The sequence below is a fragment of the Sorex araneus genome, chromosome 7 (genome assembly GCF_027595985.1).
Source record: "Sorex araneus isolate mSorAra2 chromosome 7, mSorAra2.pri, whole genome shotgun sequence".
Lineage (NCBI taxonomy): Eukaryota > Metazoa > Chordata > Mammalia > Eulipotyphla > Soricidae > Sorex > Sorex araneus.
The window spans coordinates 6,298,119-6,311,517 of NC_073308.1; the positions used below are offsets into that span (position 1 = coordinate 6,298,119).

Sequence of the window (13,399 nt, forward strand, 5' to 3'; positions counted from 1 at the left end):
TTGTATCTCATTGCATATCTATTCCACATCTTTACAAACCAGTCACCTGTCGTTGGACACCTACGTTGATTCCGTATCTTAGCTATTGCACTGAGTGCTGCGAAGAATGTGTGTTCATGTGTCCTTTTGAATGTTTTTCTATCCTGAGGTAGCATACTCAACTGTGTTTCCACACCTTTTAGTAGTGTTGCCTGCCAGGGATTTGGCCTCTTTTGTTGTGATGTTAACGTCCTCCTGACTGACTGCAGTGCAACTGGAAATCAGTTGCCAGGGACAAGGAATGGCAGAGCTGCAAGACAGACCCCAGAGCTGACAGGAATCTCATTCAGCCAATGTGGTGACACGGGGGATTGAATTCCAGGCTGAATGCTTGCAGTGAGGGGGTCAAGCCGGAGTCCCCAGATAAGATCTATTTCAAAAGGGCATTTGAAGTAATACTGCCTGGGGCCAGAGAGATGGTACAGTTGGGAGGGCACTTGCCTTGCACGTCACTGACCCATATGTAATCCCCAGCACTGAATGTGCTCCCCAGAGCACCACCAGGGCTGATCCCTTAGTGCACAGCCAGGAGTTAGCGCTGAGCACAGCTGGGTGTGGCCCAGTAACCAAAAGAAAGGTTTTTGGTCACTGAAAGAGATCAGTCTTTTTTACTGTTTTTGGACTATACCCTTCCGTGCTCATGGGGTGCTGGGCCTTGAGGGGGTGTTTGAGGGGGCCAGGTAGTGCCATGAACCTGCCCACCCCACCCCCTTGGGCAAGGCATTTACCCCAGCCCTTTTTGGTTTGTTTGTTTGAACCCTCTTTTCCTTTATTTTTAAATAGGATTCTCCAATAACGTCCAAAGGACCTAGGAACCAATTATGGTGGTACTCACGGATCCCATTATACCATGAGTCAAGTTCAGCCCCTCGCAAATGCCAGGCATCTGCTCTGCCACTTTGAGCAAACTCCCCAACTCAGTCATGCTCTCTGAGATTGATAAAAACTGTTGCTCCTTTATTTGCCGGGCTGGGGATAGAACCTCAGATTTTATACCTGCAAGACAAGTGTTTTACCTCTGAGCCTTATTACTTAGTCCTTTTGCCACAGTTTACTCCATAAAGCATAAAGATAAGGTCATGAATATAAAAGAGGCAATGAATGAGCTAGGCATGCGCATACATTTATTTTAAAATGCAGAAGAAGTCAGCCAGAGGAAGTACTGACATGCAAAGCACATGCTCAGGTGCCCCTTCCATTTTTTGATTATGAATACTCACTTTTGTATAGACATGTTTCCATTTTTCTTGGGCACATACCCAGGTATTAAATTGCTGAGTCTTTGGTAAATATGCCTAACTTTTTTGAGGAACCATCAAGCTTTTCTGCAGTGTCTCTTTTTATATTTTCACCAGCAGTGCATAAGGATTTCAATTTCTCCATCACCCTGGTTGCACATATTGTCTGCTTTTAGCCATCTTGCTGAGTATAAAGTAGTATCTGATTGTGACTTGGATTTTTGTTCTGATAATGGCAAGACATTAACTATCTTCTCCTGCTTATAATAGTCATTTTAAAACCCACTTTGGGAGCTGAGCGATAGTACAGCGGGTAGGCACTTGCCTTGCATGTGGACAATCCGTTTTTATCCCTGGTACCAGATGGTCCTTTAGCACCTCCAGGAGAGACCCTTGAACACAGAGCCAGGAATAAGCCCTGAATCCTGCTAGATGTATCCCTGACCTCCAAAAATAAATAAATAAATAATAATAATAATAATAATAATAATAAAGCTGGGATTTGTACGAAGATAATACTAAAACACAGCTCAATTTGATGAATACTATCAGCAATAGGGTTCTGGTCAGGACGCGTCTTTCCATTTATTTCCATTTTTAATGTCTCCCAGGTATTTTTAAATTTGTGTGGTTTTTGGGTTTTGTTCGTTTGAGGACTACACCCAGCAGCACCCAGGACCATTCCTGTCTCTCTGTACTCAGTAGTGTCCCTAGGTGGGAACCATCTGGGTGCAGGGGATTCAACCCTGGGTCAGTGGACGCAAGACAAGCACCTTAACCCCTGTATGCTCTCTCCAGTCCCTATAACCTTTAAAAAAATTATTTTGAATCCCTGTGAATTACAAAGTTTCAAAGATATTTATGATTGAGGTGCAGACATACATTGTTCTAACACCAGTCCCTTCACCAGTGTCCACTACTCTCAACTCATGTCCCCTGGTACCCCCCACTCCCTGCCCCCTCTGCCCCTGTAGCAGGCACTTTGTCCACCCATCTCATTGTCCTACTGTTCCCCTCACTAACTTCTCTCCCACCTCTATCCCAGTGGCAAGTTCCTACTGAAGACCAGTTCAGTTCTTTGTTTCCATTGCCATTGGACATTTGAGGGTCCCCTACAAAGTTTGAGATAGATGGTTCTGAGTCTGTTCCTTTTCCTCTGACTGATTTCACTCAACACGATACTCTTCAGATCTATCCATATTGCAGCAAATTGCATGACTTTATCTCCTCTTATAGCTGGGTAATATTCTATTGTGTATCTATACCATAGTTTCTTTATCCAGTCATCTGTTTGTGGGTATTTGGACTGTTGCCATATTTTGGCTGTTATATATAGTGCTGCAATGAACCTAGAAGTGCAGACATCTATTATGCATTGTGCTTTTGGGCCCTTAGGATATATTCACAAGAGTGGAATTTCTGTATCACTGTATCAGTGGAATCACTGTATCACTGTCATCCCATTGTTCATCGATTTACTCGAGCAGGCACCAGTAAGGTCTCTATTCCTCTCAGCCCTAACATTTTAGTAGTCTCTTCTTATTTGTCTTTCCCAAGGATTGGAGGCTCTTTCAGGGTCAGGGGAATGAGACCTATTGTTACTGTTTGGGGCATATTGAACACGCCACGGGTAGCTTACCAGGCTCTGCCCTAGCGGGCAGGATACTCTCGGTAGCTTGCCGGGCTTTCTGCGAGGTATGTATATACTGTCATCCTGTTGATCAACGATTTGCTCTAGCGGGCCCAGCAATGTCTCCATTCATCCTAGTCCTGAGATTTTAGCAGCCTCTCTTTACTTGTCCTTCCTAATGGTGCCTCATTAGAGGCTATTCAGGGTCAGAAGAATGAGACCCATCATTGTTACTGTATTTGGCATATGAATACGCCACGGGGAGCTTGCCAGGCTTTCTCCTGTGGGCAGTAAATTCTCGGTAACTTGCCAGGTTTTCCAAAAGGGATATCTAGGCTATCAGATGTTGTTTGATAGTGTCTGCATGCTTCCAGGAGCTGGGTTTTATATTCTTTGGATGTTGACCGTTGAAGGGATTACATGGTATTTGTGTGTGGGGAGGGGTGGGGCTGGGGGAGATTTCTGGGTGTGACTGCCTAGCTACTCGAAATGGAGAATCTGGGTGGAAGAGGCCCAGTTCCAATCCGAGCAACCATGGAAATCTAGGCCCCGGGTCCCGCACACCTGGTTTCCTCTGCCAGTCATATGGAAGTTTAATTCCTAGAGTTTTGAGGAATGTCCATATTGTCTTCCCAGAAAGGCTGGGTCAGTTAGCATTCTCACAGCAGTGAATGAGGGGCCCTGTTCCCCCAAATGCTCGTCAATACTAGTTATTGTTGTTCTCTTTGATGAGTACCAGTCTCTGTGGTATGAGATGATATCTCACTGTTGCTTTGATCTTCATTTCCTGATGATTAGTGATATAGAACGGTTTTTTCCATATGCATTTTGGTCATTTGTATTTCTTTTGGGCTGGGATTTGGGCAATATTTGGCAATGTTCAGGGCTTACTCCCAGCTTTGCACTTAGTAATCACTCTTTATGCTGCTTAGGGGACCATATGGGATGCTGGGGATTGAACCCAGGTTTGCTGCATCCAAGCAAGCACCTTACCCACTATGCTATCTCTCAGTCCCTGACCATTTCTATTCTTTTTTGAGGAAGTTCCTGTTCATCTCTTCTCCTGTTTATCATTTTTATGTCATTATATTTGAAAACGTTAAAAATTTTTTAAAATTATTTTGTTTTTTGGGCCACACTGGGTGACACTCAGGACTTCTTCCTGGCTCTGCACTCAAGGATCACTGCTGAAGTCTTGGGGGGGGGGACCATATGGGATACCAGGGACCACACCCAGATCAGCTGCATGCAAGGCAAACACCATACCTGCTGTACTATAGCTCTGGCCCCTATATCTGAAACTTGAAAAAATGTTCATCTTTAATTACTTCTAGCTAGTGTCTTGAAATATGGCTAAATTTGTCATATTGCTCCTGTATCTTACAATCTTGTGGAATTCATTTATTAATGACAGTAGTCTTTTTTTCTATAGTCACATAGACTTTGTGTCTCATGGTCCAGTTTCCCAGGAATTTGCCAGCGCATTTAAAAAAATTTTTTTTTCTAATTTTTATTGGTGAATCACCGTGAGGTTCAGTTACAAACTTATGAACTTTCATATTTGCATTTCGTTTACATCCCTCTAAAATTTTTTATTAGTGAATCACCATGAGGTACAGTTACAGACATACAACTTTTCGTGCCTGTGTTTCAGTCATACAATGCTCAAGTACCCATCCCTCCACTAGTGCCCATTCTCCACCACCGATAATTCCAGTATCCCTTCCACATCTTATCCCATCCCTCCACCCCACCCCACCTCTGTGGCAGGGCATTCCCTTTTCTTCTATCTCTCCTTTTGGGTGTTGTGGTTTGCAATAGAGGTATTGAGTGGCCATAGTGTTTGATCTACAATCTACTTTCAACGTGTATCTCCCATCCCCAGTGGATCCTCGAACCACACTTTACCTAGTGTTCCCTTCTCTGTCTGAGCTGCCTTTTCCTCTAGCATGTGAGGCCAGCTTTCAAGCTGTGGAGCCAGCCTCCTGGTACTTATCTCTATTGTTCTTGGGTGCTAATCTCCCATTCTCTTACTTTATATTCAACAGATGAGTGCCATCTTTCTATGTCTGTCTCTCTCTTTTTGACTCATTTCCCTTAGCATGATACTTTGCATGGTGATCCACTTCTATGCAAAGTTCATGACTTCATTTTTCCTAACAGCTGCATAGTATTTCATTGTGTAGATGTACCAAAGTTTCTTTAACCAGTGATCTGTTCTCGGGCACTCGGGTTTTTTCCAGATTCTGGCTATTGTGAGCAGTGCTGCAATGAACATTTGAGTGCAGATGTCATTTCGATGACACTTTTTTGCCTCTCCGGGATATATTCCCAGGAGTGGTATTGCTGGGTCAAATGGGAGCTCAATGTCTAATTTTTTGAGAAGTGTCCATACTGTTTTCCAAAAGGGCTGAACTAGTCAGCATTCCCACCAGCAGTGTAGGAGAGTCCCTTTCTCCACACATCCATGCCAACAGTGGTTGCTTTTGTTCTTTTGGATGTGTGTCAGTCTCTGTGGTGTGAGGTGGTATCTTATAGCTGTTTTGATCTGCATCTCTCTGATGATTAGTGATAAAGAGCTTTTCATTTTGCTTTTGCTTTTTGGGTCACACTCGGCAATGCACAGGGGTTACTCCTGGCTCTGTACTCACTAATAATCCCTGGCGGTGCTCAGGGAACCATATGGGATGCTAGGAATCAAACTCAGGTTGGCCGCATGCAAGGCAAATACCCTACCCGCTGTGCTATTGCTCCAGTCCCTTGGAACAAAATTTTTTGACAAAAATGAACTGCTTCTGGGACTGGAGTGATAATATAGCAGGAAAGGTGCTTGCTTTGCAGGTGGCTGACCCAGGTTCATGCCTGGCATTCTGTATGGTCTCCTAAACACCATCAGGAGTAATACCTGAGCATTCCTGGGTGTGGACCACAAACCAAAGAAAGAAAGAAAGTAGTGAGGAACTGAGGGAGGGAGGGAAGGAACTGGTTCATTTGACCAATATATCCATAATGTTATCTCTGAAGTATCTAGTAGCTACCCGATATTGTCAGACCAGTGACACTCGGGTGGCCCTGGCATTCAAGAAGCTGAAAATCCAGGAGACTGACAGGTGAGTCAGTGATCACATACAGTGTGATAAAGGTCAGGGCACAGAGATCTCTGGGGAATGACTGGTGAGAAGACAGCTCCACCAGCTCCTCTTAGAGTGACCCTGTCTTCTTTGTCCAAAACCAAGGATTGACCCTACTTTTATCTTTAGCTGGTTGTGTTAAGCCATGAAATGGTTTGAATTTCTCAGGGTGTAAGAAACATTTTGAATTGTAGTGGCATCCGTTAGAAATATCTGTGGGGGTATGATGCCGCCAGCAGGTCAACCTGTACCTGGGGCGAATGTATCAACAGCCTGATGGTGCCTTCAGATTTCCATTTACCCCAAAATTGCTGCTGTGCCTTTGGCCAGACCCCAACAACTTGGGGCCAAGTACCAAGAACTTAAATAGCCAAAAGTTAGGTATGTGGGAGTCACACTCACAAACCACATATGGCTCAGCTTTATAAGCTCATTTATTGGCCTTATTTCAGAGGCCCATAAATCTCAAAAGAGATCAAAAGACACAGTTAGGGCCCATAGTGCAGAGGTAGGCGGGAACCCATGCCACGCTCAAGGCTGCTCCCCACGCGCTCTGGCCGAGCCTCACATGAGTGAAGTCCTACAGGACCGAGGTAATGCAGAACTTTGTGACCTGAGCCTCTGGGCTCAATGGGACCAGGAGCGGAAATCTTCTGCCCACTTTTCCAAGTCTCCGGTGACCCAGGGGTCATGCCATAAGCCACCTCCTGCTGGTGCCAGATAATCTCATCATCAGCCACTGTCCAGATGACATGGCTGCTTCTCCTAAAAGGGAGCATAACATGAGGCCCCCATAACCATGCCACCGGACTCCGCACCAGGCTGTTTCACACAGTGCACCCCAGAGGGGTGCGGGTGAGAGCCCGTCCAACCCCAAGGGACCCAGCTCTGGCAGCCAAAAACCTCCACAACCTAACTGCTGCCATACTCAAGGCCGGGCCCCATGCACTCGGGCTGTGCCTCACCTATGAGCAAACATATTCCTGGATTGTGCAGCAGCAAAAGTGGCCTCGCAACACATCATAAAACACTTCCTACCCATTCTCCATAATTACCACACCACATTTGATGGAGTTCAGATAGTAGGCAATAAATCATAGGGGGAAATGTATATATTTATATATGCATATATACATATTTTCAGATATATATACCAAAGTTCACACCACCCAAACTTCAATAGCAAGTTAGTGATATCCTACAGATGTCTAATGGTTCCTGCCAAAATAGAAAAATCTTTACACTGTTTCCTATATGAATACTTTTTTGTAAGCATGTTCAGCAGTTCTTCATAACAGACAATACGAAATATATTACTTCGGTTGTGTTTTGTGACAGGGCTTGGGGCTTGGGATGGAAACATCCTGAATCTGGTGGAGGGAAGTTGTAATGGTGGTGGGATTGGTGTTTGAATGTTGAGTGTAATCAAACATTGTGAACTAACTTATAAAATTAAAAAATTAAGAAAAAAATGTAATGTGGAGTTATGCCCAATTTAATCAGCTTAATCAATGGCTGAATAAATAGCGGTGCTCCTACATTATAAATTTTTTTTCCCTTTGTGGGTCACACCCGGTGATGTACAGGGTTACTCCTGGCTTTGCACTCAGAATTACTCCTGGCGGTGTTCAGGGGACCATAGGGGATGCTGGGATTCAAACCCAGGTTGGCCGCGTGCAAGGCAAACACCCTACCCGCTATGCAATCGCTCCAGTCCTCATTATAATTTTTTTTTTAAAAAAGAAAAAGAAATAATATTTGCTGCAGAGCAAGGACTTCCTGCAGACATCATCACTCCTTGGGTTTTCTTTCTTCTTGGGGGTGATGGAAAGACACACCCTGTGGTTCCCAGGGCTTACTCCTGAGTCTGTGCTCAGGGATCGCTCCTGGTGTGTTCTGGGGCCTATATAAGATTCCAGGAATGAAAGGTAGAAGTCGGCTGCATGCAAAGCAAGTTCCCCACTTGCTGTACTATTTGGCCCCTACTCCTAGGGTTTTCAACTTGGGAAAATTTGTTAGCATATATATATTATTTTGCTGTACATTTGTTTTGTTTCCCCTCACCCCCCCCCCACCACGTTCCCCTTCTCTTTATCATCTTGAGACTTGGGTGTTTCCCAAAGGGAGAATGCTTAGCGCTGGAGCAATAGCACAGCAGGTAGGGCGGTTGCCTGGCACATAGCCGACCCGGATTCAATTCCCAGTATCCCATATGGTCCCCCAAGCACCACCAGGAGTAATTCCTGAGTGCATGAGCCAGGAGTAACCTCTGTAAATCACCGGTGTGACCCAAAAAACAAACAAAAAAAATGGGGTAGGATGCTTTATGAATTCTAAGTGTGATTATAGATAATCACAGAAAATAATGTTTTTCATCTTCAAGTTCAATGCCAATAAATAAATATAAACTTTAATGCTAGTTACTGATTATGCAGATAATTTTCATTTTATTGTATTTTTTTAGAATTCTCGGTCATAATCCTCTAACAACTATTGAAGATTCATATCTTTTTCAATTGCCAGCATTAAAATATCTGTAAGTATTTTAATAGTTTTGTAGGTCATATGGTTTCTGCTATGATTTGCTGTCTTTATTTTTCTCCATTTTTGTCAAAGATTAAGTGTCTTGCATTGAATTTAAAAGTTATATTTTTAATATTAACACTGGATTGTTGAAATGAGATTTATTGTCAAAGGAAAAGATTAAGAAAGAATGTACATGGGTAATAGCCAAAAGAGTACAAGAGCAATGTTGAGTACATATAGATAAGAAACATACAGATGTGTGTAGAAGTATTATTTATTCCAGAAAGTAACGAGTAATAATGTAAACACTATTTCAAAAAGAAAGTAAAGAAAAGAGGACCAGATAGGTCAGTGTTTGGAGCCCATGCACTGCATGCTAGAGGCCTGGATTCGATCTCTGGCACCTTATGTGTTTCCCGGAACTCTACTCAGAGCAACCCACAAGTACAGCACCCAGCATATCTCCCAAGTACTGCCAGATGTGGCCAAAATCCAAGGCCACCTCTAGGTCATATGAAAAAGAAACATTAAAATAAGTAAATGCAATTTAGAATGAGAATCAGACAAGTGAAGGAAGGTAGGAAAGCAGGGAGGGAGGGAGGGAGGAAATTTATTTAGTCTACAAAGTGTCATTAATTTGATGATAGAGAAATCTCTTATCAGTAAGAGCTCTCTGGAATTATGGTCTAGAGTAAACAGTTGACCTGGCTTTACAGCAAAGTCAGAATCAAAGTTATTCCTCTTTAATCTCATCAATGTAACTCTAGAGTTTCTGTATTTGGATTCACATCATGCTTGTGCTTTCTCCCTCAGAGACATGGGAGCAACACAAGTGTAACTTGGACCAGTCCAAAACAGCCTCATGATGACTCTTGAATTGGAAAAACTGTAAGCTGATTTTTCTGACATTTATTTTCACTTCGCTTTTTTAAGGCTTTTCATTTTTGTTTCCTCTCTATTTTTAAATGTAGGAGTACTGCTATTTATTCAGCCACTAATTAAGCTAATTCAATTTGGCATGAACTCCACATTATTATTTTTTATTCAGGATGTTAATTTAATTTAATTTTTAAAATTTTTTTAAATTACCGTAACATACAGTCACAAAGTTTCCCTGTTTGAGTTTCAGTCATACAATAATAGGACACCCAACCCTCCACCAGTGCGCATCTTCCACCACCAATGTCCCCAGTATCCCTCCCTTGTTCCACCCCTCCCCCTGCCTCTGGCAGACAATCTCCCCCATACTCTCTTTTGCATTGCTTGTTATGAATAGTATAAGATGTCATACGGCCACAAGAGTGGCTGTGTGCTCCTGGAATTCTAAAAGTTTAGACAATTAGGGTGTGGAGAAATCTCTGCAGAGAGCTGCTCAGTTCAGAGATTCTTTGTGTATCTCTGGATCATGATCATTAAGCACCTTAAGTGGCAGTTGAAGGCAGTTTGTGGGCATGACCTCCAGGTTCCCACGGGTAGACAGGGGCATGAGAGGGAACAGCCCATCCCCTATCCCTTGAGGCCTGGAGTTTGCTGTCACTGAACCCGCGCACCTGCACTTCTCATTGGGTTCTGGAAGTTGGTGGCTGCTGGGTTTCTTAAGGGGCAGGTGGAGGGATGATGCCTGCCCCTGAGGCTCCCCAGTGAAGTTGGCCTGGCTTAAAGTCCGGAGGCATCTCGCAGAGAGCTGCTCGGTTTAGAGATTCTTTTGTGTGTCTCTGGATTGTGGCCCTTGTTTCTATCTTTTCCAGAGAAAGAAACTATAGGCATATGCCCTGCAGAGTATGCCCGTTTGGCCGTAGGGCTCCTCACCACCAACCCTATCTGCAGCTTTTGATCTCTTTTGAGATTTATGGGTCTCTGAAATATGGCCGGTAAATGAGCTTGTATAACTGAGCCGGAGGTGGTTTGTGGGTGTGGCTCCAACATACCAAACTTTTGGCTATTTAGTTTCTTGGTAAACTTGCCCTAATTTGTTGGGGTTCGGCCACAGGTACATCGACAATTTGGGGTTATCAGGAAGCCAGAAGGGTCCATCTGGCTGCTGCTGCACTCACCCCGAAGGTATAGATTGACCTGCTGGTGGCACCATACTCTGAACTGCTTGTTTATTTTTCTTAAGCTATGTTTAATTGAGGTGTAATTTTATTTTTTAAAATTATTTTTAAATTGAGATACTCAAGAATCACTTTTGGTGTCTCATGGATGCAGGATATCAAACCCAGGTTGACCGTGTTCAAAGCAAATGCCAGACCTGCTATACTATACTATTACTCTAGTCGCTGTTTTTTTATAGTCTGGAAAAGTGCTTTCAGATTTCCCCACGGCATTTTTATCTTTATCTGGGAGCTGGAGAGATAAGATAGTGAGTTATGTATTTGCCTTGCATGTGGCTAACCCTTTTCAGTCTTTGGCACTGTCTATCGTTCTCCAAGGCCTGCAAGGAATCATCCCTGAGCTGAGAGCCAAGAGCAACCCCTGAGCACCACCAGATATGACCAAAAAACAAAACTCATTTCCTGAGGGCTAATGTGACAGTAGAGGGGTTCGGGTACATGCTTTGCATGCATCACCTCCCAGTTGGGTTCCCACCACCACCGAGTTCGAGCAGCACCTCATCCTTGGTTCTCAGGAACATTTTGAATAGCTACACAGTGGCTTTGGCTGCCTCTTCTACTAATTTAAAGTAGCCCCTTTACTCTGCACTTAATTCTCTGTGTTTAATTCATAGGATCTTACCCAGCCATCTAGCTTGCTGCCTCTGTCAATTTAAACATAATATCGAGGTTGTCTGCAAGACTTTAGTCAAACTACATTGTGACAGTGACTATCTTACCAGAAGCACACACTGCAGTGAATCTGAATTGCCTGTTGATAGGTTTTTAATTTGTATTTTATTTTTATTTTAATCATTTATGGTCCGTTTAAACTGATCATGTAGTTGTATTACTTTCATTCAGAGTTCAACTCCCTATATTTCTAAGAACGATTTCCCTTGGTAAGAGTCAGAATCTCAGTCACATCATTACCTTAGCAGTCTATGCATGACCTGAAGACTTAAGAGGAATGGAAGAAAGGGATGGAAGTGGGGAAGGGAGCTAACACTAATGGTCACAAATGAGGGCCACACTCTGGGCAAGGTACTGGTCCTCCAGATGAGAGCTCAGCCACAGAAGGCAGTTTGTAAACAGATTTTATACACAACAGATCTCAAGTGCCCTTTTCTTCACAGGACAGGTGTAGTTTTTTTATTGCATGTGTTTTTGTAATTTTATAGGCAAGTACAAGTCATACTGTCTTATGAAAGTTTTGCTTAGAGCCTGAGAATTTCTGGTTTTCTAAGCAGAGGTTGCCACTCAGTCTTTCTAAGGATGGATGGGCTCGTGGATTTTTAGACCATCCCCACCTCTGAGCCTTTTTTGAATCTTAACCCTTCCATCTATAAAGCACTCAGGTGCCCTTAAATATTTTTCCACATAGTAAGCTTATGGACCTTAGCTTGAAAACTTTCAAAAAGTGCTTTTAAGGGCCCAGGAAAATAGAACAATAGATTAAAACACATAGTTTTCATGTGGGAGGTGTGGGTTCAACCCCCTGCAAAACAGTTTCCCAAGCACTACTGGGAGTATCCCTTGGGTATTACTGAGTATGAAGCATGCATACACACACACACACACACACCACCCAGAAAAGTGTTTTCACACCGGGATATTATTAATCTGATTCACTATCAGCAATTGGACACATCAGATCACTTTGCTTCTTACACAAAGATAGTGTTATTGTTAAAATCAACTTTTAGAAAGTGTATTAATCCCCTCTCAGAGGTGGGCATGACAATCATTTACTAATCACCTTTCATAAGATGAACATCAAAACTGGGGATTTTGTGGGGTGTGGCGGGGAGAAGAATCAGACTAGAGGTGATGTATAAACTGTGGTTTCTCGGCACTTCGTACATGGAAACCAATAGCATTGGTACTACTGTAACCATGTTACTCCAACTGCAATAATTTTATTTAGAGAATAACTAAACCAAATAATCAAAATTCAGAATAAAATACTAATAACTTCAGAAAAGTTTGGTTGGAGAGATAGTCTAGTAGCTATGACACTTGCTTTCCATACCGCAGACCTGGATTAAATCCCTAGCATCCCAGACTATCCTAATTACTAGCAGCAGTGATCCCTGAGCACAGAGAGAGAAGTAACCCCTGAACATTTCTGGGTTTGGCCCCACTGACCCCCAAAAGAAACCCAACTGCACAATGTTATACTTGACCTTCAAGCAGTCAGAAACTTTGTATGGTTCCCTAAGTAGAGCTGAAAATAGTAGGAAGTAGGTGAAGGCAAAATACACATGTAATAAGAGTTGTTTTCCCCAATTTTGGGAGTTTCAATATTATTTCAGGGGCCAGAGAGATAGTACAGTGGGTAGGGGACTTGCCTTGCACACAGAAGACCTGGGTTCCATTGCCGGCATCCTATACAGTTTCCCAAGCACCACCAGGAGTGATTTCCTGAGCATGGAACCAGGAGTAACCCCTGAGCATCACCTGTATGGCCCCCCCCAAAAAACAAAACAAAATTATTTTTATATTTTCTCAACATTGCACATTGACATATACTCTGGCAAATCCATTAACCTATCCTTAGACATCTGCCAGATTCAACAATATGAAACTAAGGGCTAATAAGCAAAAGAATTACTGTGGCTAGAGCCATAGCACAGCGAGTAGAGCGTTTGTCTTGCACCCGGCTAACCTGGATTTGATTTCCAGCATCCCATATGGTCCCTCGTGCACCGCCAGGAGGAATTCCTGAGTGCAAAGCCACGA

At 43.2% G+C, this 13,399-nt stretch overlaps 1 protein-coding gene across 1 annotated transcript in view; it reads left to right on the forward strand.

Moving 5' to 3' along the window:
- Positions 1-9,659, forward strand: part of LOC129406605 (pleckstrin homology domain-containing family M member 1-like) — a 59,030-nt gene extending 49,371 nt beyond the window's left edge. The window contains exons 3-4 of the mRNA XM_055144949.1: positions 8,503-8,574; positions 9,378-9,659. Coding sequence (XP_055000924.1) covers positions 8,503-8,574; positions 9,378-9,402 — 97 coding nt within the window. The 3' untranslated portion in view covers positions 9,403-9,659. The remainder of the gene's footprint in view (positions 1-8,502; positions 8,575-9,377) is intronic.
- Positions 9,660-13,399: the final 3,740 nt, after the last annotated feature.